Here is a 23,849-nt window from a genome sequence, read left to right as displayed (position 1 = left end):
TCGATTAAAAGTTCATTATCGTATAAGTGCATTTAAATATTTAACTAGTATATTAAAGTTATTTATTGATACAAGTCCTATACCTCAGGGGTACTCTACTTTTATAAATCAAAGTGTTGAAGTATTGAAAAGCGATAAGATTGTGGAATTTGTGGATTTGGATCATACGGCCATTACAGATGTGGCTAAACTCGATAGACAACAAAAGTTATTTACTCGATTACTTGAAATGTTATTCTTTTCGATTTCTATACCTGAACTTAAACAAGAAGCAGATGAATTAATTGATGGATTAACTATCCATTTCACTTTATTATATCTTGGGACATCTATTACGGATAAGATTAAGAAAGAACGGCCATTTTCAGTTAATGATAATGAAGGTAAAGCATATATAAGTGAAACATCATTCTTATCTGCTTTGAATTATGCTTTAAGCTTTTGGGATAAAGATGTAAGAACTAAAGGTATTGATGCTATCAAGAAAATCTATAGTACAACGGTTACATTATTTGGATCCGAAGAAGATGCCCTTTATTCGCCCGTATTCCGATCAATGTTTTATAAATTCACTCATTGCTGTTATAATGAATATTACTATTCGAAATTAGGAGGTATTCTTGGACTTAAGACCATGTTTGAAGATCTTGGAATCCCCTCCAAATGGTTCTTTAAACGCCAATTTGAATTGGTTCGATCCATCTGTTTTATATTACGAGATACTCCTGAAACGGCTCCATTTGAAGTCCGGGATTCCGCCAAGAATTTGATTCTTAAATTACTTAAAGAGTGTAATTCGGGTCTTAGTAAAGATGAAGTATTGGAGAAACCATTTCAAACGGTAGTGGGTGCATTAGTCTATGATTTAGCCAGTTCAAATCCATTGGTTCGTCAAGTATCTCAAGCTTCATTAAAGGTCTTATCCGAAACTACAGGGGTACCAATAGCCATCATTATGGGACCATGTAAACATTTATTATTAACGCCTATCTTTGGTAAACCCTTACGTGCCTTACCATTCCCTATGCAAATAGGAAATATCGATGCTATAACATTCTGTCTTGAGATTCCCGATTCATTCTTAACGTTTAATGAAGAACTTAATCGATTACTATTAGAAGCCTTAGCCTTGGTGGATGCCGAAGATGAATCATTAGCCAATGTGCATCGATTACATGAATACCGAACTTCTAAACAACTCATTGAACTTCGAGTGGTATGTATAAAATTACTATCACTTGCCCTTCTGAAACCGGATTTCTCCTTGAGTCAATTGGCCGAATATAGAATAAGAATCTTGGGAGTATTCTTTAAAGCCCTCTGTAATAAATCTACGGAAATCATTAATTCTGCTCATTTAGGACTTCAATCAAGTCTTCAAGAAAATGCTAAACTTCCCAAGGAATTACTTCAAAATGGTCTTCGACCCATGTTAATGAATCTTTCGGATCATAAGAAATTAACGGTGTCGGGCCTTGAAGCATTGGCTCGGTTATTGGAATTATTAATCTCGTATTTCCGGGTCGAGATTGGTCGGAAGTTGTTGGATCATTTAATGGCATGGGCCCAAATTAATACTTTAAGACGTATAGCCGGTATGGATTTAGAGAATAATCATACGGTACAAATCGTCATGGCCATCTTAAATATCTTTCATTTATTACCTCCTAAAGCTTATACATTTATGGAAGAAATCATTAATACTTTACAGTATCTTGAAGGACATTTAGATCGTCATCAGAATTCTCCCTTCCGAGTCCCCGTCGCCAAATTCTTGAATAGATTTGCTGAGAATTGTATGGAATACTATATCACCAACTTTAAGAATCGGAAACTTGGTAATATGCTTGCCTCTATTGCAGGAATGGATGGGTCTAATAAGATTAGAGATATGGCCAAGGATAAGATGAGTATAATCTTGGATGATTTAACTAATGAATCCAGTGAAGGCATTAAAGTCATTAAGTTTGCCAATCTTGTAGATTTACTTGAAGCCATCACCAAGTATGATTATGAATGGTTTGATACTCAACGAGAAGTTCTTAGTAAAGTGTCTGAGATAGTCGAACAAATTGCCGAGATCAAGAATACTGTGCCATTAGTATCACCAGCACTTTTCCAAGCTGATCAAGCCATTGAGAAAATGGTGGTGATTTTAATTAACTACTTGACTCGTAACCCCCATGAGATTGATTTATTGTTTGTCATTGTCGAACGTCATTTACAGTTGAAATTAAAGATCCCTAACCAATTGGAAGATTATATCTTTAATAAGATTGTTAGTAGTTCAGATACAGCTTATCGTCAAGAGTATTTGAACAAATGTATTGAATTCATTAGTGATGAATCACACTCACAAGCCAATTTCAAAGCCAAGATCTTCTTTATTAAGAAAGTATTCAATTCTATATTAATCTGGGAAAATGAAAAATCAGGTAATGTCAATGTATTCTTTGAGACAAGTCCTCCCTGGTTGGATAAGATTTGTAACAATATTTGGAAATCTACTCAAGATATCATTACTGGTCATACCTCGGGAACTTTGGATAGTTATAGATATGCTTTATTAGAACTTACAGCTTTACTATTAAAGATTGCTCCGACATTTATTGGAGATTTACGAAAGGATATCATTAAATTCAGTTGGAATTATATTAAATTAGAAGATAATATTACCAAACAAGTGGCCTATGTTACTACGTCATATTTCATTTCTGCCTATGAGATTCCGGCCAAACTTGCCACTCGAGTGTTTGTAGCATTACTTCGAACTCATCAAGCGGATTCTCGACATTTAGTTAAACAGGCTCTTGATATACTTGCTCCCGTAATGTCGGAAAGAATGGTGGATGTCGAGTCTCCTGATAGTTGGTTGAAATGGCCTCGAAGAATCATTTCAGAGGATGGATTTAATGTGACTCAAGTCCTTAATGTTTATCAATTCATTGTACAACATCCCGACTTATTCTTTGTGGCTCGCGAACATTTCATTTCTAATATCATTACTGCCATGGGGAAACTCACGATTTTGGCTAATCCCGTCCTTGAGAATCAGGTGTTGGCTATTGAACTTGCGGATTTGATCTTGAAGTGGGAGAATAAACAGAAGCAGCAACAGAAACTACTTGAAGAGAGTGAAGAAGTCCATAAGTCTGATGACTTTACTACGTCGCCTAATTATAGTATCCCCTTTGGACAACGAGAAGCCTGTGTAACCTTCTTAATTCGATATGTGTGTATCAGTCCTCAACGAGCATCTGAAAGTGAATTGGGCCAAAAGGCCTTGGGCATCTTGTATGATTTATTAAGTCCCGATCATTGGTCAGAAGTGTCGGTTAAGCTAACCTTCTTTGAGAAGTTTGTCCTTTCCAATGATTTGAATTCTTCTAATTTATTAGGCTACTGTTTGAATGCTTTAGAAGTGTTAGGAGTTGTATTAGAATGGAAGAAATCGGAATGGATTGTGTCTAATTTGGGATATTTACATAAATTATTAGAGAAGTGTATTAAATCCGATAATCATGATATTCAAGAAGTTCTTCAACGAGTTATTACTATAATTCTTGAAGCAATTAATGATCAAAAGGATACTGAAGATGAAGAAGATGAAGATGAAGATGTTAAAGAATTTATATCCTTATTATCATCTACCGTAGCTGAAGATCTTGGAGATATGCCATCAGTAGCAGCCGGTGTAACATTATCATGGACATTAGCTAATTATAGACCGGCTATATTAGATCCTTTATTACCTCTGATTATGAGAACTTTTAGTAAATTATGTAAAGATCATATAACCATCACTCATCAAGGATCTCAATCTTCATCAAAGGATAGTGTTAATTCCGAATATGAAGCTCGGATGACTACTAAATTATTAGAAAAGATTCTCAATCTTTCATCGATGAGAATTTCGAATTTGGCAGATCAAAGACGAATCTTTTTATCATTATTAGCTCAATTAATTGAGAGATCATTGGATAAAGATACTCTTGAAAAGATTATTAAAATCGTCAAGACTTGGGTATTTTCTCGGACGGATTTGTTTCCAACCACTAAGGAGAAGGCAGCTATATTGGCGAAAATGATGGTATTTGAAATTAGAGGTGAACCTACTTTATCTAAAGAATTCTATCAAATCATTGTGGATATCTTTGAAGATGATACTTTCAGTTGTACTGAACTTACCGTAAGAATGGAACAACCATTCTTAGTGGGGACTCGATCAGCTGATGTGGCCATTAGACGGAAATTAATGTCCATCCTAAACAATAGTCTTGAAAAAGATATTAGTAAGAGACTCTACTATATTGTTCGAGAACAGAATTGGGAGCATTTGGCTGATTATCCGTGGTTAAATCAAGCCCTACAATTACTCTATGGATCATTTGATTTATCGAGTACTGTACATTTAATCGATTCGGAACATAAGTTGCCGGGGCTCCGGATTACGTCCTTACCGAAACCGGAATCACAAGACCCGGAATCCGCCATGGAAATCGATAATCAAAATCAAACTTCCATTGAAGAAATCTTAAGTAACCATAATGAATTCCTTATTAAAGTAGGAGAGTTACGAGCCAGTGATATCCTTGAACCACTCATTGATTTATTCTATCAAAGCAGTGAAGCCATCCATAAGGCATGGTCAACATTATTCCCCATTGCGTTTAAATCCATTCCTCGACTGGAATATCTTGATTTCACCCGATACTTGGTGATTTTACTTTCTAAGGATTATCATACTCGACAGGTGGATAGTAGACCTAATGTAATTGTATCATTGTTAGAAGGTATAGCTCGATGTGATGGATTACAATTACCCCCATTTGCTGTAGAATGCTTAGCATCCAACTTTAATGGATGGTCGCAAGGAATAAATATCTTGGAGAATATTGAAGAACAATCGGTTAGTGGTAGTTCAGAAGTTCGAGAAGTTACTCAAGATGCTTTAAGTAAATTATATGCCACCTTAAAGGAAGATGATATGTTTTATGGATTATGGAGAAGAAGAGCCAAATATTCAGAAACCATTAGTGCATTATCTTATGAACAAATTGGATTATGGGATAAAGCTCAACAACTTTATGAAGCAGCCCAAATTAAAGCTCGTAGTGGAGCATTACCTTATGGAGAATCGGAATATGCCTTATGGGAAGATCATTGGATCTTATGTGCAGAGAAATTACAACATTGGGATATCTTGACTGATTTAGCTCGTCATGAAGGATTCTCTGATTTATTATTAGAATGTGGTTGGAGAGTGGCGGATTGGTTTAATGATCGAGAAACCATTGATCAAACCGTCAAGAATGTTATGGATGTCCCCACTCCAAGACGGCAAGTGTTTGAAACGTTTCTTTGTTTACAAGGATTTGGAAAGGAAAAGGAAACTCTTCAAGATCTTTCACGATTATGTGATGAAGGAATTCAATTGGCATTAAGAAAATGGCATGGATTACCGCAACGATTCAATAATGCTCATATACCTTTATTACATACATTCCAACAATATGTTGAATTCATGGAAGCCAGTCAAGTGTATGCCAGTCTTGTGACTACTAATGCCCAGAATTTAGATGTGAAATCTCAAGAATTAAAGAGAGTGTTACAAGTATGGCGAGAAAGATTGCCTAACATTTGGGATGATATAAATCTTTGGAATGATTTGGTGGTATGGAGACAACATGCCTTCCAAGTAATTAATAATGTATATATTCCATTAATTCCCGTGTTACAACAATCCAATTCTGGAGGCAATGCTAATTCTTATGCGTATAGAGGATACCATGAAATTGCGTGGGTAATTAATCGATTTGCTCATGTAGCCAGAAAACATAATATGCCCGATGTTTGTATTAAAGAACTTACGAGAATCTATCAATTGCCCAATATAGAAATCCAAGAAGCGTTTTTGAAATTAAAGGAACAAGTCAAATGTCATTATCAAAATCCTAATGAATTAAATACGGGACTTGATGTTATTAGTAGTACTAATTTAGTATATTTTGCCACCCAACAAAAGGCGGAATTCTTTACTTTAAAGGGAATGTTTTTAAATAAATTAAATCAAAAGGATGAAGCCAATAAAGCATTTGCAACTTCAGTTCAAATTGATCTTAATTTATCTAAAGCTTGGGCAGAATGGGGGATGTTTAATGATCGAAGATTTAAAGAGAATCCTAATGATATGGTCTATGCCAACAATGCTGTTACATGTTATTTACTGGCTGCTGGATTATATAAGAATGGTAAGACTCGCAAATTATTAGCCAGAATCCTTTGGCTTATTAGTTTAGATGATACTTCAGGTACTTTGGCTCAAGCATTTGAAAACTTTAGAGGCGAAGTTCCAGTATGGTATTGGATTACATTTATACCTCAATTATTAACTTCATTATCTCATAAAGAAGCTAAACTTGCCAGACAAGTATTGGTTCGTATAGCCAAGAGTTATCCTCAAGCTTTACACTTTCAACTTCGTACTACTAAGGAAGATTTTGCGGCTAAACAACGTCAAGCCATGGAGATTACTCGTCAACAAGCGGCTGCTACTCAAACTAATCAAAGTAAATCTGATTCAACTAATGATACAATTGATACTAAAGAAGATAAGGATACTTCTAAGGAGAGTAATGGCGAATCCAATGATTCAGAACAGAAATCTGCTGATGCTCAACCCCTGTCTTCTCCAACTACTGAAGCACCTGTATCAGCTCCTGGTTCAACTTCAACATCAACTGCTGGACCAGCTCCAAGTCAATCTCCAACTCAACCTTCTGGTACACCATCTAGTAGTACTAATGGAAATGGTAATGGAAATGGTACTACTACTAGTGGAAATGGTGCTAATAATGTCCCTATAGCCATTCGTCAAGCCTTGGAACATGTAGAAGAAATCATGGGCATCTTAAAAACAGCCTATCCCTTATTAGCGTTATCATTAGAATCATTAGTTGATCAAATTAATCAACGATTTAAATGTACAGCTGATGAAGATGCTTATAGACTTGGAGTGGCACTCTTAAATGATGGAGTTCAATATTTAAATCGACTTGGAAATCCTCGAGATGATGCGAAATTACCTCCCGTAACTGAAGCAAATATTATTAGATTTGCAGAAACAGTATTACCCAAACAAATCCGAGCTGAATTTGAAAAGGATCTTGTGATTGGCAAACCTAATTTAGAAACTTATATTATCAAATTAAGAAAATGGAGAGATCGTCTTGAAGATAAACTCGATAGAAGATTTTCTCAAGTTAATCTTGAGAATTTATGTCCACATCTTAGTGAATTTCATCATCAAAAATTTGAAGAAATTGAAGTTCCTGGTCAATATTTATTAAAGAAAGATACTAATACTCATTTTATTAAAATTGAAAGATTTTTACCAACCATTGATTTAGCTAGAGGTACTAATGCTTGTTATAAACGGTTAAGAATTAGAGGTCATGATGGTAGTTTACATACATTTGCTGTACAATTCCCTGCTGCTCGTCATTGTCGTAGAGAAGAAAGTCTTTTCCAATTATTTAGAATCTTTAATGATACTATCTCAAGAAAAGTTGAAACTCGTCGTAGAAATATTCAATTTACTGTACCAATTGCTGTACCATTATCTCCTCATATTAGAATTATTAATGATGATCCTCGAGATGTTACTATGCAAAAAGTTTATGAAGATTATTGTCGTAGAAATGGTAAGAGTCGTGATGAACCATTTATTTATACAATTGAAAAATTAAGAGCAGCATTTGATCCTCGATTACCCAAACCAGATATTATGAGTATAAGAGTAGAAATTTTAAGTGCCATTCAATCATTATTAGTTCCATCAACCGTAATGAAGAATTATTTTATTGAATTATATCCTCAATTTGAAGATTTTTGGTTATTCCGTAAACAATTTACATCACAATATGCTTCATTTATATTTTCAACTTATATGATGTGTGTTAATGCAAGACAACCACAAAAGATTCATATTAATAAAGGTTCAGGTAATGTTTGGACTTCAGATATGTTACCATGTAAAATTGCTAGTAAAAGTGCATTAATGATTGATAATCAACAAGGTAGACCAGCCCCATTATTCTATAATGCAGAAATGGTCCCATTTAGATTAACTCCTAATATTCAAAAATTAATTGGAGAAACAAGTTTAGAAGGTATTTTAGTAGTATACATTTTATGTATTGCTCGAGCTTTGGCTGAACCAGAATCAGATTTAGAACAATTCTTAACATTATTTGTTAGAGATGAAGTAATTTCTTGGTGTGCTCAACAAGAACCTCCAAGACCAATACCTCAAGATAAACAATTACGAGAAATTGTTAGAATTAATGTGGAATTTATTATTAAGAAAGTTATATCAATTGGTAGGATATCTTCAGGATCGAATGTGGCTACTCAGAATGTTCTTGAATTAATATCTCAAGCTGTTAATCCTCGTAATTTGGCTGCTGCTGATACGTTATGGATGGCTTACTTCTAATTGTGTGTAAGTATATCATATAAGTATATTATTTTATATTTTGTATTATTTTAATTAATTATTTTATCATATATATATGTATCAGCTTTTTCTTCTCCACACATTCTTATCTCTTCTATCAGTCCTATTAATTAAGTTTCTTAATGATTGAGCTGCCATATAAGAACTGAAAACTAATACCATAAATGTTAGACAATTTAATACTAAACAAGTTATAGTAATGATTTGAATATAAGTTGTAACATCAGTCTTTTCTGTCATCTTAGTTTGACTATCATATTCGTACAGATACATTTTATCAACATTAAGTACTAATGGGACACAAGATACATGGAATGCTACTCCTATGAATTCCAAAAGAGTGGAAAACAATAAGCTTCTGAAGGAGAATAACGAAGGGATTGTTGAAGAACATGTGGGTAATAAACATGCATTAACGGAGAACTATATAGTTAGTTAGTTGTTAGTTAATTAATTTGTTTTAGTGGTTTTAGTGGTTCTAATACTAATAGGTACAATATAACTTACCATTATCAATACATAAAGACCAGTAATAACACATAAGGGAGGTCTTCCTTCAATATCATCAAAGGGAACTGTAGCATATACCGATACATATTGACATAATAGGAGTCCCATATAGATTTGAAAGAGTGCCTTGAATGTCTTGGCGCTATAGATACTTTCAATATTCTCAACAAGTACATCACCACCAACGGCAATGGGTTGATCTATTGGAAGGGGACTATCGAACAATACGTTATGATGTCTACCTTCTGCCATGGTGTGTATCTTCTATGGGTGTGACTACTTAGTAAGTATATGTAAAAGACATATAGCAGTTTGCAGCTATGATAACTTGTGTTGTTGCGAAAAATCCACGAAGTGCGCACTCAATTTGATTATGTTAACTATGGGCATTTAAGTACTTATATATTTAAAGATTACTAGTCACTCCTCACTCCTTAGAAGGAGTAGGAGTAGGAGCAACAAAGGCATTATCGGGCCTACTAGATACAAGAGTATCATATACACGTCTTTCCATAGCAGGAAATATCTTAGGAGATAATTCTACTCCTTCACTTAACCATAACCCCCACGAGCCCATCATATTAGCCATTAAAATATCAGTAAAGAGTCTATCACCAATAATTAAAATTTCATTACTGTTTATATTAAATTGTTTAAAATAATCATTAATTTCATTAAAACATCCGGGCTTTTTTGTAGCATGTCTTAATACTGTAACTCCAGTATCGTTCTCTAACTTTTGAGCTTGTACATGATCTTTATCATCATTTGTACCAGCAGAATTACTGACAATCAACAAGTGTTCCTTAGGATATGATTTCTTAAGTAACTCCCAAGTTTCCTACAATAGAATATTATGTTAGTATTATAGAATAAAATAATCAATCAATCTGTCATACATACTTCATAGGCTGGCCATACTTTATCATCATGATCCTTGGCAAAACAATTATCCTTATCCAATACAACGCCTCGGATCTGTACATCCGGATGGTCGGGTATCTTAAACGGAATCGTTATCTGATCAAATGATTTAACAGTCATATGCGGTATACATAGACTGGGATTGTACAACAATCTCGAAACATTCAATGTAGCACTGATATTAAACATTATAATAACTACTACAAGTGCTCACAACTGCTTGTCTTCTATGGTTACAACCAATAACTAATAACTAATAACTAATTACTAAGAATTGTATACTCATCCTTATCCTCAACGCTGCTCCGGATTTGCTCTCTGCTCGCTCGTTGCTCGCTAACTATCGGTGGAAAAAAATTGTTCATGTTCAACTTTGTTGGCTGGGGGACTATGTTCCAGTTGCAAATTACTCTTACAGACCATTCCAGTCAGTTTATATATGTCTAATTTAAATTCAGTAAGTACCTCATCAACTTCAGGTGGAAATATTCCTCGGAAATCTCGGGTAAGTCGAGGGGGTAAATCTAATAGTGGAAGTAATTATCGTGGTCGAGGTGGGTTTAAAAGAAGGAATATTGAAAGTGGAACAAATCAAGAAGAAGAAGAAGAAGAATTTGGAGAAGGTGAACAATGTATAATTTGTGCTAATAAGATTCAATATGCAGCCATTACTTCATGTAATCATTTAACCTGTCATAAATGTACATTTAGACAACGAAGTTTATATGAAAAAACTGTATGTTTAATATGTCGTAGTGAAAATGAATGGATAATTATAACTGAAAATATTCATAGTGGATATGATGATTATGATATAAATTCATTAAAGATATCCGATGAGAAATATAATATTAAATTTACTCAAGAATATGTTAAATCAGATACTTTAAAATTATTAAGTAATGATTGTTCATTATGTGATCAAGTAGATTTTAAATCATTTAAAGATTTAATGGATCATGTTAAGGAAGATCATGGAAAATATTATTGTTTAATATGTTCTAAATATAAAAAGGCATTTTTACTGGAATTAAAACTTTATACTTATAAACAATTACATAGACATCAAAGTGAAGGTGATGAAACTGGATTTAAAGGTCATCCTGAATGTAAACATTGTTTAGGTAAGAGATTTTATTCAGAAGATGAATTAAATATTCATATTAGAGATAAACATGAAAGATGTCATATATGTGATCAATATAATCCCAAGACTGCTGATTATTATCGAAATTATGATACTTTATATCAACATTTTAAACGAGATCATTATGTTTGTAATATTCAATCTTGTGTTGAAAAAAGGTTTGTTGTTTTCAGAGAAGATTTGGATTTAACGGCTCATATGTTAAAGGAACATGGAGGTTTAGCTAATAATACTAAAGTTATAATTGGATCAACTAGTACAAGAAGTTATCAATCTCAATTAAGTACATTTCCAAGAAGATTGGAACAACAACATGGTGAAGAAGAAGAAGATTATCAATCACTTGATATTAAGAAAAAGAGATTTGAAGAAAGAGCAAGACATTATTTAAATTATAATCAACAAGAGTTTAATAAATTTGAACAATTTAATAATTCATTTAGACATAGAAAGATAAATGCTAAAGAATTATTACAATTTTATAAAGAAGAAATATTTATTCATCAATCTAATGAAGAATTATCATTATTAGTTAAGGAATTTCTGGAATTCTTCAAAAACCAAAAGGAATTATATGAAAGTTTAGTTACTATTGAAAATGAATTAAACTTCAAACAACCAGAACGTGAACAATTCCCTGTATTAGGTGGTACACCAGGTTCTGTATTTAATGCAAATTCTTGGGTTAATGGATCTAATGGAGGCAATAGTCGTTCACAATCACCTGGAATTGCATCATCTGGGAAAGAAGCCTTTCCAGCATTAAGTAAACCTCAACGTAAACCAGTAGTTAATCCATCTAATCAACCAATTAGGTATACTACTGTAATAAAAAAGACACCAGTATTGGCACCTAAAGTTAAATCTTCAACTAATATTAATTACATACCTAATTATTTAAATAATACCACATCATCAGGTTCATCTGGAGTTGGTTCTTCATCAGCACCAGTATCAGAATCATCATCAAATCTCCTGTCAAGTTCAAGAAATGGATCAAAGGCAAAATTACATGATGATAGCAAATTCCCTACTCTAGAAAAGAAGACCACAAAGAAAATAATTCCACGAGTTAATCCAGTTCAAATTGCTGATCCTTCAAATTGGGGAAAACCTCCATCAGCTTCATCATCAACTACATCACTTAATTCTGATGATTCATTAGATTTTGGTGTTGGAATTGTAATTACCGATAAAAGAAAACAAAAATTAAAGAAGAAACAGGACAAATTACTCTTTAACATATAAAAATAATTGCAATCTACAAGTTTTTTGATACAAATATAGATATATAGAAAATAACAATATATGTAAAGGAAGTAGATGCAAAAAAATACGGAATTGTAAAATTTAAATTTTAATCTTTTTAGGCGGCCGTTACATTAGCTAACCTCAATTTAACCAAACATTTTAGTCTGACCATTTTTGATTGCTGTTTGCATGTTAGCTTATTTTTACTGTAAATACAGCACATGCTTTGTAGATGGTTCATCTGCAATGTAAAAACCACACGACATTTTCTCTACTTGCGCTATTTTTCTCCCTACTTTTTCATCCGATCTTTCAAATGCCGGTCAATTTTATTGGAGTCAGCTCTGGCCTAGAAACTAGTTGTGGCCTTTAACAAAAAGTTACTGAAAATACAGTTCTCATTTACTCCACACTTACCCACATTGATTATACCAGTTTTGTTGGATATTCTACACTTAATTACTATAATTACGATAATTACTTTAATTACAACTTCATCTTATTGTTTGTTATTATCGGCCGAAAGAAATTCTCGTACCGCACGACTTCTTGTCTGAGATTTTGCGTCCATGATAGAATTTTGCAGTTATAAACTTGATGTACCCCATATATCTGTAAAGCACTTAATTAAGAAATATCCCAGTCTTCAAGGGAATTGTATAAAAACTCCAGTACGCCGGCATCAGGAAAATGATCGTCATATAAGATTACAGTTGGAATATGAATATACTTATGATTATACTAAATCCAAAAATCAATATGATATAACTGAAATTATAGTCAAAGAGTACTTTAATGTAGACAACTATCAATTGTTGAGGGATAGACTATGTCCACGAATTAATAATCGAATGGCGTATATTTTAATTCTTGAGTCTTTATTGATAGAGCCAGACAGAATTTTGAATCCTCAACAGGATGAAAAGGAGTGTATTATAGATATTGGTACTGGATCTTCATTAATTTATCCTATTATTGCTAATAAGTTAAGTTATAAAAATTCGTTAATCATTGGTACTGAAATCAACGAGGTATCTCTTAATAATGCTCTGACTATTTTAAATAATAATTTCCATTTAAAACAAAATATCTCGCTAATAAGAGGAAGTAAGGACAAGTTAATCCCTTCTGTGGATTCTGATATCAAAGTGAAATATCTCATTTGTAATCCACCATTTTATTCTAGCAAAGAAGAGCTTTTGCTGAAAGAGTCTTCAAAATCAATAAATAAACCAAATGAACTAATAATAAATGAAGACGAGTTGTTATATGAAGATAATGGTGAATTAGGGTTTGTTAAGAAGTTGATTGATGAAAGCATTGATTTACTGACCCAATATAAATTTAAAAGATGCTGGTTCACAAGCCAAGTAGGAATTCATAAACATGTAGAGGAGTTAAATTCATACTTGGACCAGAAAGGTATTCCATATAAGTTCAATGAAACTATAAAGTTTAATACTTCTCGTTGGATAGTAGGATGGAGATTTGAACCTTTTATATTTCGTATTCAGAAGTATATTTCACCATTAATATTGTGTGATAATAAAATTATAAAAAAGTTAGACCATCTTCTTCTTAACCTAGATGAATACTTTTCTAAACTCCGAAAGAAATCTCACGATAGATTTGAATATAGAATATCGAGAGTTTATCATAATAAAAATATATGTTACATCCGGACCAATGAATACGTCTGGTTACGAAGAATACGTCGATTGATTGAAAGAGGCGGCGAAGAACTTGAAAAGCAAAATCTTTTTAATAAAGACGTTTTAATACGTGTATATTTGTTCAATGATAAAGTTGACATAAATGTACTTACTACAGATATAGCGGATAAGGATGTTACCATTCATTCTAATAGTATGAATTCATTGTTTAAATCTTTTGATGAGAATTAATGTAACATATTATTATAATCATTAATCTAGAAAATCTTTGCTTTGACGGTTAGGCTGACGGAAGGAACGGCTGGGAAGCAGCATCCGTAGGGAGCAAGAGAAGAACAAGAAAATTGCGCACGACATTTATTTTGTTTTTAGTAAGAAATTACATAATAATAAAAATATTAATAAGTAAAATAATAAAATGCGACAGTAGCTTTGGGGAGGGAAGGTAAAGAAGACTGATGTGTTCAAGCTGAGGAAGACACATTTCCATGATTTGAAATTCATTACTTTAAGTTACTAGTGAATGATTGGGTTAAGTGAGAGAATTTAGGAAAGTTTAGCCTGAAGCAAACAAAGTAAAGCAAACATACACATCATCGGGATGTGGCTAGAAACCTAGAATGGTAATGGGTCAATCAGAAATGTCGCGGCAGTGGGTTATTTTTGTACTACATTTTTTCCTTGTTTTGTAAGACGGCTTACTCTTATTAGTTATCATACTCATTGCATGGCATATTGTCATCTCTTAATGATGCTTACACCGGGTACCACCAACTGCAATTATAAATAGCATTATATAATCCGTATATCTATCTCTAACTTTTGTTTCTCACTTTTTTTAAAGCTTCTAGTTGCAATTATAATTAAAGTCAACTTCTTAGTATATTTTTGCATCTTCTTTATAGCTCCATATTGGGAAGTATCATCAACCTTATAATTACTAATTATCTACAATATGCTCCTTTCAACTAAAATTTTTAAGAAGGCTCAAAAATTATACTACGCATACATTTACAATTCTCCTATACCTGTATTATCATCAGGAGAAGTCTATGTATTTAATATTTGCAACTTAATATTATTACTTATTGGTTTGTACTACTTAGTTTTCATATTTCCACCAATACTTATTCATTCATTAGAATCATTATATTACTATTTAACTGGTAATTTCATTCAATTAAATATATTCATATCTTCATTCGTTGTATTCAATTATTCATCTAAATGGAATTTATTCAAAACCATTTTCAATTCTACTCCTAAGTCACACCCATCTACTGATCATACTTCCGCAGTTGCCGTCCAGAGTCATGTTTCCAATGCAACCAACTTTGGTACTACCTTGGCAGTCTCCGCTTTAGCTGCTGGCGGAATCGTTATGTTAGCCTCTAATGCTCCCAGAAATTAGTTATTCTTTGGCTCATAAATACTATTCTTAAGAGTAGCCTCAATTACTGGCAAGTTCAATTTTCCCCTCCGCTAAATTTTATGGAGAAGCTTTTTTTTTTTTTTGCATTATGGTATTAAATGTTTGGTATTATTTTATTTCGCTTTTTCACCCTTTATTAATGATTAGTTTGGTTTATTTAATGATCTTTCTTCTGTGTATAGTTTCCCTTCTTATCGTCATTATATTTCTTTGGTTTTATTTAACCATAAATTAATATTATATTATTACTACAAACTATATACTTACCTACCTCTTAAGCTTTTTTTTCTTCTCAGTAATTAGTTTAATGTGGGAGAATATAAGCATTATTAGAGTCCTATGTGTACTAGAGTTCAATTATGACCAAATAAGGACCAGTCTTTAACTTTAAAGTTCACACTAATCTGCCTAAACCACTCATAATTATATTTCAATCCCGTTACAATTTCATTATTTGAGTGATGATTTATTTTAATACTACTAAGTAAATCTTCAAGATCTACTTCAGTTTCAATTGGGATATCTAATGTAATTAATACATCAGTCTCTACTTTAGGTAAACGAATTAAACTAATGAAAGTGACATATTTCAAAGGTGAACCTTCTTCTTTAGCATCTCTACGTTTATTGTCATATTCAATAACACTTAAATAAATATCATTATCCAACTCATCCTTAATTTGCTCAATATAATGGTTAGTTATTTTCTCATGATCTTCTTCAATTAAGTCTTCAATATGTGTAGCAATTGCCTTATTATACGATTCTTCTGGAACAATCTGGAGTAAGGCAATTATTAAAGATCTATCGTACTTAGAAGATTTCGAAGGAGTAGGAATTATAAATACTTCTTGTGAATCAGGTACTTGTCTAAATTTTGATGCATCAAGTGCTGAATAGGCTATCTCTTCCGATAATTTAATTTGAATTGCTCCTCCATATATTGATGATGAAACTAATGACATATTGATTTTCCCGATTCAATTACCTTACAAGTCTCTTACTTACTTGATAATTTCCTAAATAGATATAGATCCACTTCATCTTTAAAGGATTCTCCTGATGCTTAAATAAAAATCCCTATGCAGTACATTGAATCTAGGATCCGGCATATAATCGAGGTCAACAAAAAAATAAATTTCAGTGTATATTTCTGAGTTGATCGAACCAACATAGAATCAGTTAGAGGGTCAAGATCCATTTGCATACTAACAGTTTATATCCATAGCAGATCTCGATTGAGTAACCTCGATTGAGTAAGTGATAAATATTTGTTAGTACTGCCATACTTTTTTTTTTGGCTGTTACACGTACACTTCTTTCTTTCTGCTCAAATTCGAGGGATAATACTAAGTCTGTACTTGATCAGTAAAGTATTGGTAGAACATATACTTCACTGTTTGGATTTAATTCACTCATAAATCATATTTGCATCTGACTAGTTAGTTTTGTTTAATCTTTCTTGGTCCTATTTTTGTTTCGATCATTATTATCTCCATTCATACTCCTTTCCAGTCATATTTATCTTGTACATTTATCTTCAATTCAGATTAATATCATTTTCAGTTTCATAGAGTATTTCAAAAGTAATATACCTCAGTCATAATTTTACAATGGTAAATTATTTTGCAAATAGAAAGAGACCGATAATCATAACGGTGATTATAATTGTACTTATTATTGTCGGTACGAAGATATCAACATCAAAGAATAGTGGAAAAAATTTCCAAGAAGTATTACAAAATATTCCCAATGACAATATATTAGGGTTATCAAAACTAATTTATAATGAAAATGAAAAAAATCAGGATGAATTATTCAATAGATTAGAAAAAATGAATAGAAAAATGTTACAGAATCAAGAACAGTTGTTATTAAAACTAGCAAAGCAAAATGAACAACTTTTACAAGAAATTAAATCATTAAAGAAACCACCAGTTCAAGCATCTATTAGAGAAAAATTGGTGTACATCTATCCTTATGATCCAGATGTGAAATTTCCAGCTTATATTTGGCAGTCATGGAAACATGGCTTAAATGACGAAAGATTCGAGGAAAATTATAGAGAAGGTGAAAGACAATGGGCTTGGAAAAATCCAGGATTTGTACATGAATTATTTAATGATGATACTGCCCACACAATGATAAAATATTTGTTTCGTGAAATACCAGAAGTTATCGAAACTTATGAAGCCTTACCTGAAGTAATTTTAAAAATGGACTTTTTCAGATATTGTATTCTTTTCGCAAAAGGTGGTGTTTATGCTGATATAGACACACTTCCAATTCAACCTATTCCTAATTGGATTCCTGAAAATGTTAGTCCTGAGGAATTAGGTATGATCATTGCCATTGAAATTGATTCATCATCCCCTGATTGGAGAACTGATTCAGTAAGAAGATTACAATTCGGACAATTCGTCATTCAAGCTAAACCAGGACATCCAGTTCTCAGAGAAATGATTGCAAATATTATAGAATCAACCCATCATAAACAATTATTATTAAATGACAACGAGCATTTGAAATTACAAGGATCTTCAAACAAAAAGATTTTGGAGATTTCAGCATGGACTGGTAGTGCAGCTTGGACAGATACCGTTCTCAGATATTTTAATGATTATTTACAAAGTTCAATTTATCAGAAAATGACTTGGAAAGATTTCCATCAATTAAAGATTCCAAAATTAGTAAGTGATATTTTAGTATTACCAATAAATTCATTTGCCTCTGAAGCAGAAATTTCAAATGATGGTAAAACTGATGATCCATTAGCATTTGTCAAGCATTATGCTGCCAAGATTTGGAAAACTACTTGAGGTACTTTTGTTTTGTATATTTTCTTCATTATAATTATAATTATAAATATTTGTATATTCTATATCAAAATTGCGTTCCCCTTTTAAGCGAGGAAAAGCATTTTGCAACCTCAATTGGCGGCTAAAAAATCTCACCTTTTAAATTTATACGTTTTCCTCTTTTATTAGTCCTATTGCTACCATACTATCGTCTATCATTAATAAGCATTATTATAATATATTGTGATTTGAAAGAATTCCATTACTAGAATTTTCATTGCATATTGCTACCAATTCCTAAATAAATCATTTGCTTAATAAATGAGCTATCAAAGGCATCCACCACAACAACCAAGATCAACAGCCTATAGAATCCCAAAGCCAACACATGCTACTGAGACGATAGATCAGAATAATAATTATAGTGCACGATATGTTACAACAAATAATTATAACTATCCATCTCAGGTAAACACTTCCTCTAGGGATCATCATGATCTGGACGAAGAAGTATATCAGTGGATTAGCTCCACAACCTCAGATATAATCAATGACCCTCCTGTTGAAGAAAATTTTGTGAATCAAAGTCATATTGATACTCCTCTTTCAGCCAACTTATCTCAGTATGAATCACCAAGTGCATCTAGCTCAACCAGGAGTTACCACAACTATCAAAATGTGGTGAATACTCGGAGTAATGATAATATGATGAATACAGTATATCAATCTACAGGTTCACAACAACAATTTCTGCAAGCACCTATTCCTACTAATCAATATAATTATTATCATTCACAATACCCCAATAATAATGTTGTAGAGGATAATTCATTGCTTTCTCCAGTTGGGCCAGTGTCAGGCTACTATGACATTCCTTCAGTAACTCAATATTCCCAACCTGTTTCAAATGTCCGATATGATATTCCTTCAGCAACTCAACATCACCAACCAATTTCAGATGTTATGCAATTAGGTAGTACTAGGAATAATTTTGCAGCATATGGTAACAATTCCCAATTTGAAAGCGCGCACAATAATTTCCCTAGAGTGCACAATAATTCGCAGCCATCTGAATTAAGTTACGCTTCTTGGAATTCCAATACGACATTTAGGGAAGTAAATACAAGGTATGGTAGTCCTAAGGATGAAAATACTAAGCAGGGAAAACTACAAGAATTATATTCAGCTTATAAACTGGTACAAGAGTCGATTGAGAGTTTTATAAATTCTGACACTATTTCTAATATAAACCAAGTTTTAATAAAATCCTTAAATAAAGAATTGATTAGTTCTACAAATACTTTATTGAAAGCTATTAATAGTGAAGAACCATTTGTGATATTTAAAAACGAAATTCTCAATCGTATAGACTTTGGTAATTTGATTGTAGAAGAAACTATGTCTTTGCTAGAAAGAATCAGAAGAACCAACAGTATGCCAACTATTAAGCCACGCATATATTCATCTGATGAAGTTGACAATATTCACTTATTTAGTGAACCACATTCAAGAAACACTTCTGCTCAAGCTAGTAGTCTGTTAGTTTCTCAAGTTAGAGTCGGGCCTGATCCAGTTCCTTCTATAGTGAATTCAGTTCCTCAAATTAGAATCGAGACTTCTAGAGAGAATCATCCAGTTCCTCCTGTTGTTAATTCCGTTCATCTTGTTCCAAATTCCGTTCACACTGTTTCAACCTCTTCTGATTCAAGACTTCCAAATTATGGTAGTTTACTTCAAACAGGTAATAATTCTCATGAAGGTCATCGTGCCAAGGTAAGTAATGAGGATCAACAAGCTACTCAAACAGTTGTTGATGAAGAACCAAATGACAGCGAATTAAATACCAAATCAGATATTGTTGATGAAGATGGGTTCACATTATATGTTCCTCGCAAACACAGGAACAATAAGAATTATCCTCCTAGAGTTGAATTTATGGGGAGATTGGCCAATCAGTCTACTGAAAGAAACGGCAGTGTAACTGATGATCTTATTTCTGAAGTACAACTGATCACAACAGAAGGAATATCAAGGTCTGAGGAAAGAGTAACCGGGTCAACTGTGCCAGTATCAGAAGATCAAGAAAGTAATAATAAAACAATCAAGATGTTGATAAAGAAGAAGAAGATCCTGATGCAGTAGATTCAGCTACTGAAAGAAAGAGATTCAGAAATAGAAAGAAGAAGTTAAATAGAAGGAAAAGAAATGCAGAAGCCAAAGCTGCTGAAGAGGCAGCCTAAGCAAAAGTCATAGCAAGAGCAAAAATGAATTCAGTTTTTCTTAAATCTTCACGGATTTCGTTTTCTTTTCCTTTCTTGCCTATGCTTTCTATCGAATTTTTTTCCTTTAATTTATCTTCCTTTAATTTAATTATATACATATGTTATAACAAAATTCTCTATATAGAATTAAAAATATGTTAACTATCTAAATCTATAAAACTTTAAAATTCTTAAGTAGAGACCTTGCTAATTTCCTTTGGAAAGATTGTGCTTTCCTTTTCCTTATCAAACTTCTTATCTTCGCCATAATTGTTCCAAGTATTGTATCCCCAATTATCAAAATTATAGAAAGTAGCTCTTTCATATGGAGTTAACTCTAAACCATCTCTTAATCTTTTAACAAGATCTGGGTTGGAAATGTAATATCTTGAAAATCCTACCAAGGTACGATCATCATCAATATCCTTTAATAAAGTCTCAAACTCTGGAGCATCATATGTATAACTACCAGCACGAATGAATGTTCCCTTCCAGATGTATGAAGCAAATGAATTATCTCCAACTTGTTTGTCCTTAGCCACATCATGACTAGCTTGAACACGAGGTTCTACAAGAGAGACGTAAGCTAATTTATTACCTGCATCAGCTCTCTTTTGTAATTCATGTAAAACATAACTAAAAGTAGTAATAGGATGAACAGTATCTTCTTCAGCCAACATATTTTGGAACTTAGCCCATGGTGAAAGTCTAATTGCCAATCTATCAGCTCCAACAATTGGAATTAACTCATCAATAATTTCTAATACGATTCTTGCTCTATTTTCAACGGATCCACCATATTTATCACTTCTTTGATTGGTTGATGGTTGAAGGAATTGATCTAACATATATCCATGAGCAGAATGAACTTCAACATAATCAAATCCAGCAGCAAGAGCATTTCTAGCTGCTTTGGGATATTGTACATGAATTATATCATAAATTTCTTCTTCAGTTAAAGCACGTAATGGATTTCCTGATTCCTTAGCTGCTTGTTTGGATTCTTCAGTATAATAAACTGGTGATGGAGCCACATAATCTAACCCTTCTTGTTTAAGAATCTTAGGGTCAGCAACTCTTCCTTGATACCATAATTGAATTGCTGAGAAAGATTTATTAGCATGGATCTTATCATTAATCTTTTTCCATCCTTCAACATGTTTTTCAGTAAAAATACCTGGAACATTTGCTTCACCACCTGCTTGAGCTGAAGTAAAAGTTGCTTCAGTAGTTATTAAAGATCCAGGATATTGTGATCTATCACCATAATATTGATATTCTAAATCAGATGGTGTGTGATCATCTTGAGCTCTATATCTTGTGGTTGGTGCGAATACGATTCTATGATCTAATTCGTATTTACCCACTTTAATAGGTTTGAATAATTTAGTATCTTTTAAAGGCTTTGGAACTGTCATTATAATTTTTTGTTATACTACTTTCTACTTTTTACTTAAACAAATTCTACAACAACTACAGCCTATTTATAAGATATTTAACTACAATGTCTTTGACTTTGACTCTGTTGTTCGATTACTAATACAATATTTAACATGTGGATTTTGCGTTCACAATGGGCTGACTGCGACAAATTTGCACATTTTGGCAGATACACCGTTGAGGTTCAAAGCCCTGGAGTAATTGCGCTTAACCATGCGGACCACTTACTAATATATAATATATATAGTTTAATTAGTTTTTAATTATAGTATACTATATTAAAGTCGTTCTATTAATGACTGAATAATATATACTCTAAAATGCATTAATGATCTATTCATTCTTTCTAGTAGCAGTTACTTTTGGAGCTCTAAAAATAACCCTAAAGAGTTGGAATAAAATAATTCCAACTCCAAATAATACAGTAAGAATAGATATTGTACTTATTCTGTCTATGGAATCATTGGCATTAGGAATATTAACAACGATAGACGAATTAGATGTATGGTCTATATGATAAAACACAGTATCACCAGTGAAATATGTTTCGTAGTTTCCTCCAATGCTCAATTTTGTATCAAATGGTGATTTATCTAAGAGATAATCATCACGTACATTACATGCGTAGAACAATTGTGGTAATGAATTATGAATAACTGTGGAATTGGTAATATTACTGGGCAATTGATATCTAGAATGAACTGTAAATTCTATATTATTGGTGGTAATATTATCAAATTCAAAAAGTATTTCATTTCCCCATTCACTTATCTTATATTCTGGTAATTCAAGATTTGATACACCATTATTGACTATTAAATTAGCTCCAACTGGTATTGATTGATATTTATCAAAAATCAATGACTTGTTAAGGTTAATGTAATAGTATAACTTACACTCAATGACATCACTATCTTGCTTCTCTTCAAATGAATTAAAGGTAGACTTAATAATAGGGTGTAAACCATTTTCGACAATTCTGCTGTCCGATAAACCATCAACGATTCTGTGTCTTGGTTTAATATGAAATAATGTTTTAAAAATATACTCTTCATCCAGTTCTGCTTCTTCCTTATTTAGAATTGCTCTTATGCCTGATAAAACAATATCATCTGGAGAGCTAATCACTTTATCAATGATGAATAAACCTATCTCTTTACGTATATTATCTTTCAATTTAATTGTATAATCGGTGGAATATGGTAAATGGGCAAGTTGTTTAAGGACAATTGATGCATTTCCTTCACTGTCATCGTTATTGAAGAAAATATCATAAGTGTGACTGTCTACTAAGTCATCAACTTGACTAAACCAATCAAGACTCAAGGTTCTAGGAGACTCATCATGATAGTAAAGTGAATTGGTGATTCTTATCCAATTTTCACTCTTAACATCTATATTTAATAAATGTTGCAAGAGATCATTGACTTGTTCATAGAATTGAGCTTGCTGTTCTTGATTATGAACATTCTTTGGAAGTATATAGATGTTAGTTCCATGATTGAATTTATAAGTAAACACAACATCATCAGTTACAGATTCATCAGATGTTTGAATTCTAACTTGCTTAATTAAATTATATTGAGATATAAGAGTTTGATCTAATGGTACAGTTATCTTGTTCTCCACAATAAATGGAGTCGTACTGTTATCAGCCGATCCAGTCTTGAAAACAACTTGATTTCTTTCGATACTTGACACTACATCATCATTACTTTCATTGGGATTGAATATAGTAGTTCGTTGTTTTATCATTTGTGAATGTGTTTCTGTATTAAATTCACCAATAATTATAATTAGTTTAATTACAGTAACTGTTAGTTGTATAGTATATAATATAGTATACTATAATATTTCAGATTATCTTGAGAAATGTCGGCTTATATAAGCGGACC

General features: G+C 32.5%; 11 protein-coding genes across 11 annotated transcripts; 6 read left to right on the top strand and 5 right to left on the bottom strand. All coding sequences in view use genetic code 12, as the record gives it.

Moving 5' to 3' along the window:
* Nucleotides 1-555: 555 nt before the first annotated feature.
* TRA1 (histone acetyltransferase) lies at nucleotides 556-8,524 on the top strand (the record flags this gene model as incomplete). Its single annotated transcript, XM_064881440.1, has 1 exon — nucleotides 556-8,524. A coding segment is annotated over one exon (7,942 nt), but the record flags the coding sequence as incomplete, so codon positions are not given.
* A 13-nt stretch (nucleotides 8,525-8,537) lies between these two features.
* RJT21DRAFT_27003 (uncharacterized protein) lies at nucleotides 8,538-9,367 on the bottom strand. The gene is made up of 2 exons (XM_064883974.1): nucleotides 9,026-9,367; nucleotides 8,538-8,941 (listed from the first exon to the last, which is right to left on the bottom strand). Exons 1-2 carry the CDS (start codon nucleotides 9,278-9,280, stop codon nucleotides 8,579-8,581), a joined length of 618 nt encoding a protein of 205 aa, XP_064740147.1. The 5' UTR covers nucleotides 9,281-9,367; the 3' UTR covers nucleotides 8,538-8,578.
* Nucleotides 9,368-9,410: 43 nt separating this feature from the next.
* RJT21DRAFT_119557 (phosphatidylglycerophosphatase) lies at nucleotides 9,411-10,358 on the bottom strand. The gene is made up of 2 exons (XM_064881439.1): nucleotides 9,932-10,358; nucleotides 9,411-9,869 (listed from the first exon to the last, which is right to left on the bottom strand). Exons 1-2 carry the CDS (start codon nucleotides 10,139-10,141, stop codon nucleotides 9,456-9,458), a joined length of 624 nt encoding a protein of 207 aa, XP_064740146.1. The 5' UTR covers nucleotides 10,142-10,358; the 3' UTR covers nucleotides 9,411-9,455.
* RJT21DRAFT_27001 (E3 ubiquitin-protein ligase) lies at nucleotides 10,332-12,633 on the top strand. Its single transcript, XM_064883973.1, has one exon. The coding sequence runs from the start codon at nucleotides 10,392-10,394 to the stop codon at nucleotides 12,345-12,347; it is 1,956 nt and encodes a 651-aa protein (XP_064740145.1). The 5' UTR covers nucleotides 10,332-10,391; the 3' UTR covers nucleotides 12,348-12,633.
* On the top strand, nucleotides 12,634-14,616 carry RJT21DRAFT_27000 (uncharacterized protein). The gene has a single exon (XM_064883972.1). The coding sequence runs from the start codon at nucleotides 12,920-12,922 to the stop codon at nucleotides 14,252-14,254; it is 1,335 nt and encodes a 444-aa protein (XP_064740144.1). The 5' UTR covers nucleotides 12,634-12,919; the 3' UTR covers nucleotides 14,255-14,616.
* Nucleotides 14,617-15,621, top strand: RJT21DRAFT_26999 (uncharacterized protein). Its single transcript, XM_064883971.1, has one exon. It carries the CDS (start codon nucleotides 14,979-14,981, stop codon nucleotides 15,432-15,434), a length of 456 nt encoding a protein of 151 aa, XP_064740143.1. The 5' UTR covers nucleotides 14,617-14,978; the 3' UTR covers nucleotides 15,435-15,621.
* Nucleotides 15,622-15,657: 36 nt separating this feature from the next.
* On the bottom strand, nucleotides 15,658-16,475 carry RJT21DRAFT_119555 (Ran GTPase-binding protein). Its single transcript, XM_064881438.1, has one exon. The coding sequence runs from the start codon at nucleotides 16,418-16,420 to the stop codon at nucleotides 15,809-15,811; it is 612 nt and encodes a 203-aa protein (XP_064740142.1). The 5' UTR covers nucleotides 16,421-16,475; the 3' UTR covers nucleotides 15,658-15,808.
* Nucleotides 16,476-17,068: 593 nt separating this feature from the next.
* HOC1 (alpha-1,6-mannosyltransferase) lies at nucleotides 17,069-18,274 on the top strand (the record flags this gene model as incomplete). Its single annotated transcript, XM_064880152.1, has 1 exon — nucleotides 17,069-18,274. The coding sequence occupies one exon, from the start codon at nucleotides 17,069-17,071 to the stop codon at nucleotides 18,272-18,274; it is 1,206 nt and encodes a 401-aa protein (XP_064740141.1).
* A 300-nt stretch (nucleotides 18,275-18,574) lies between these two features.
* Nucleotides 18,575-20,601, top strand: RJT21DRAFT_125864 (uncharacterized protein; the record flags this gene model as incomplete). The annotated part of the gene is made up of 2 exons (XM_064882842.1): nucleotides 18,575-20,339; nucleotides 20,360-20,601. 2 exons carry the CDS (start codon nucleotides 18,575-18,577, stop codon nucleotides 20,491-20,493), a joined length of 1,899 nt encoding a protein of 632 aa, XP_064740140.1. The 3' UTR covers nucleotides 20,494-20,601.
* OYE2 (NADPH dehydrogenase) lies at nucleotides 20,602-22,238 on the bottom strand. Its single transcript, XM_064881437.1, has one exon. The coding sequence runs from the start codon at nucleotides 21,930-21,932 to the stop codon at nucleotides 20,706-20,708; it is 1,227 nt and encodes a 408-aa protein (XP_064740139.1). The 5' UTR covers nucleotides 21,933-22,238; the 3' UTR covers nucleotides 20,602-20,705.
* RJT21DRAFT_119552 (uncharacterized protein) lies at nucleotides 22,131-23,823 on the bottom strand. The gene has a single exon (XM_064881436.1). The coding sequence runs from the start codon at nucleotides 23,707-23,709 to the stop codon at nucleotides 22,288-22,290; it is 1,422 nt and encodes a 473-aa protein (XP_064740138.1). The 5' UTR covers nucleotides 23,710-23,823; the 3' UTR covers nucleotides 22,131-22,287.
* Between the last annotated feature and the right edge of the window lie 26 nt (nucleotides 23,824-23,849).

The sequence above is a fragment of the Scheffersomyces amazonensis genome (genome assembly GCF_036850825.1).
Source record: "Scheffersomyces amazonensis strain UFMG-HMD-26.3 chromosome Unknown RJT21scaffold_2, whole genome shotgun sequence".
Classification (NCBI taxonomy): domain Eukaryota; kingdom Fungi; phylum Ascomycota; class Pichiomycetes; order Serinales; family Debaryomycetaceae; genus Scheffersomyces; species Scheffersomyces amazonensis.
The sequence above is the reverse complement of the archived record's forward strand: the minus strand, read 5'-3'. Positions and strand labels throughout refer to the sequence as shown.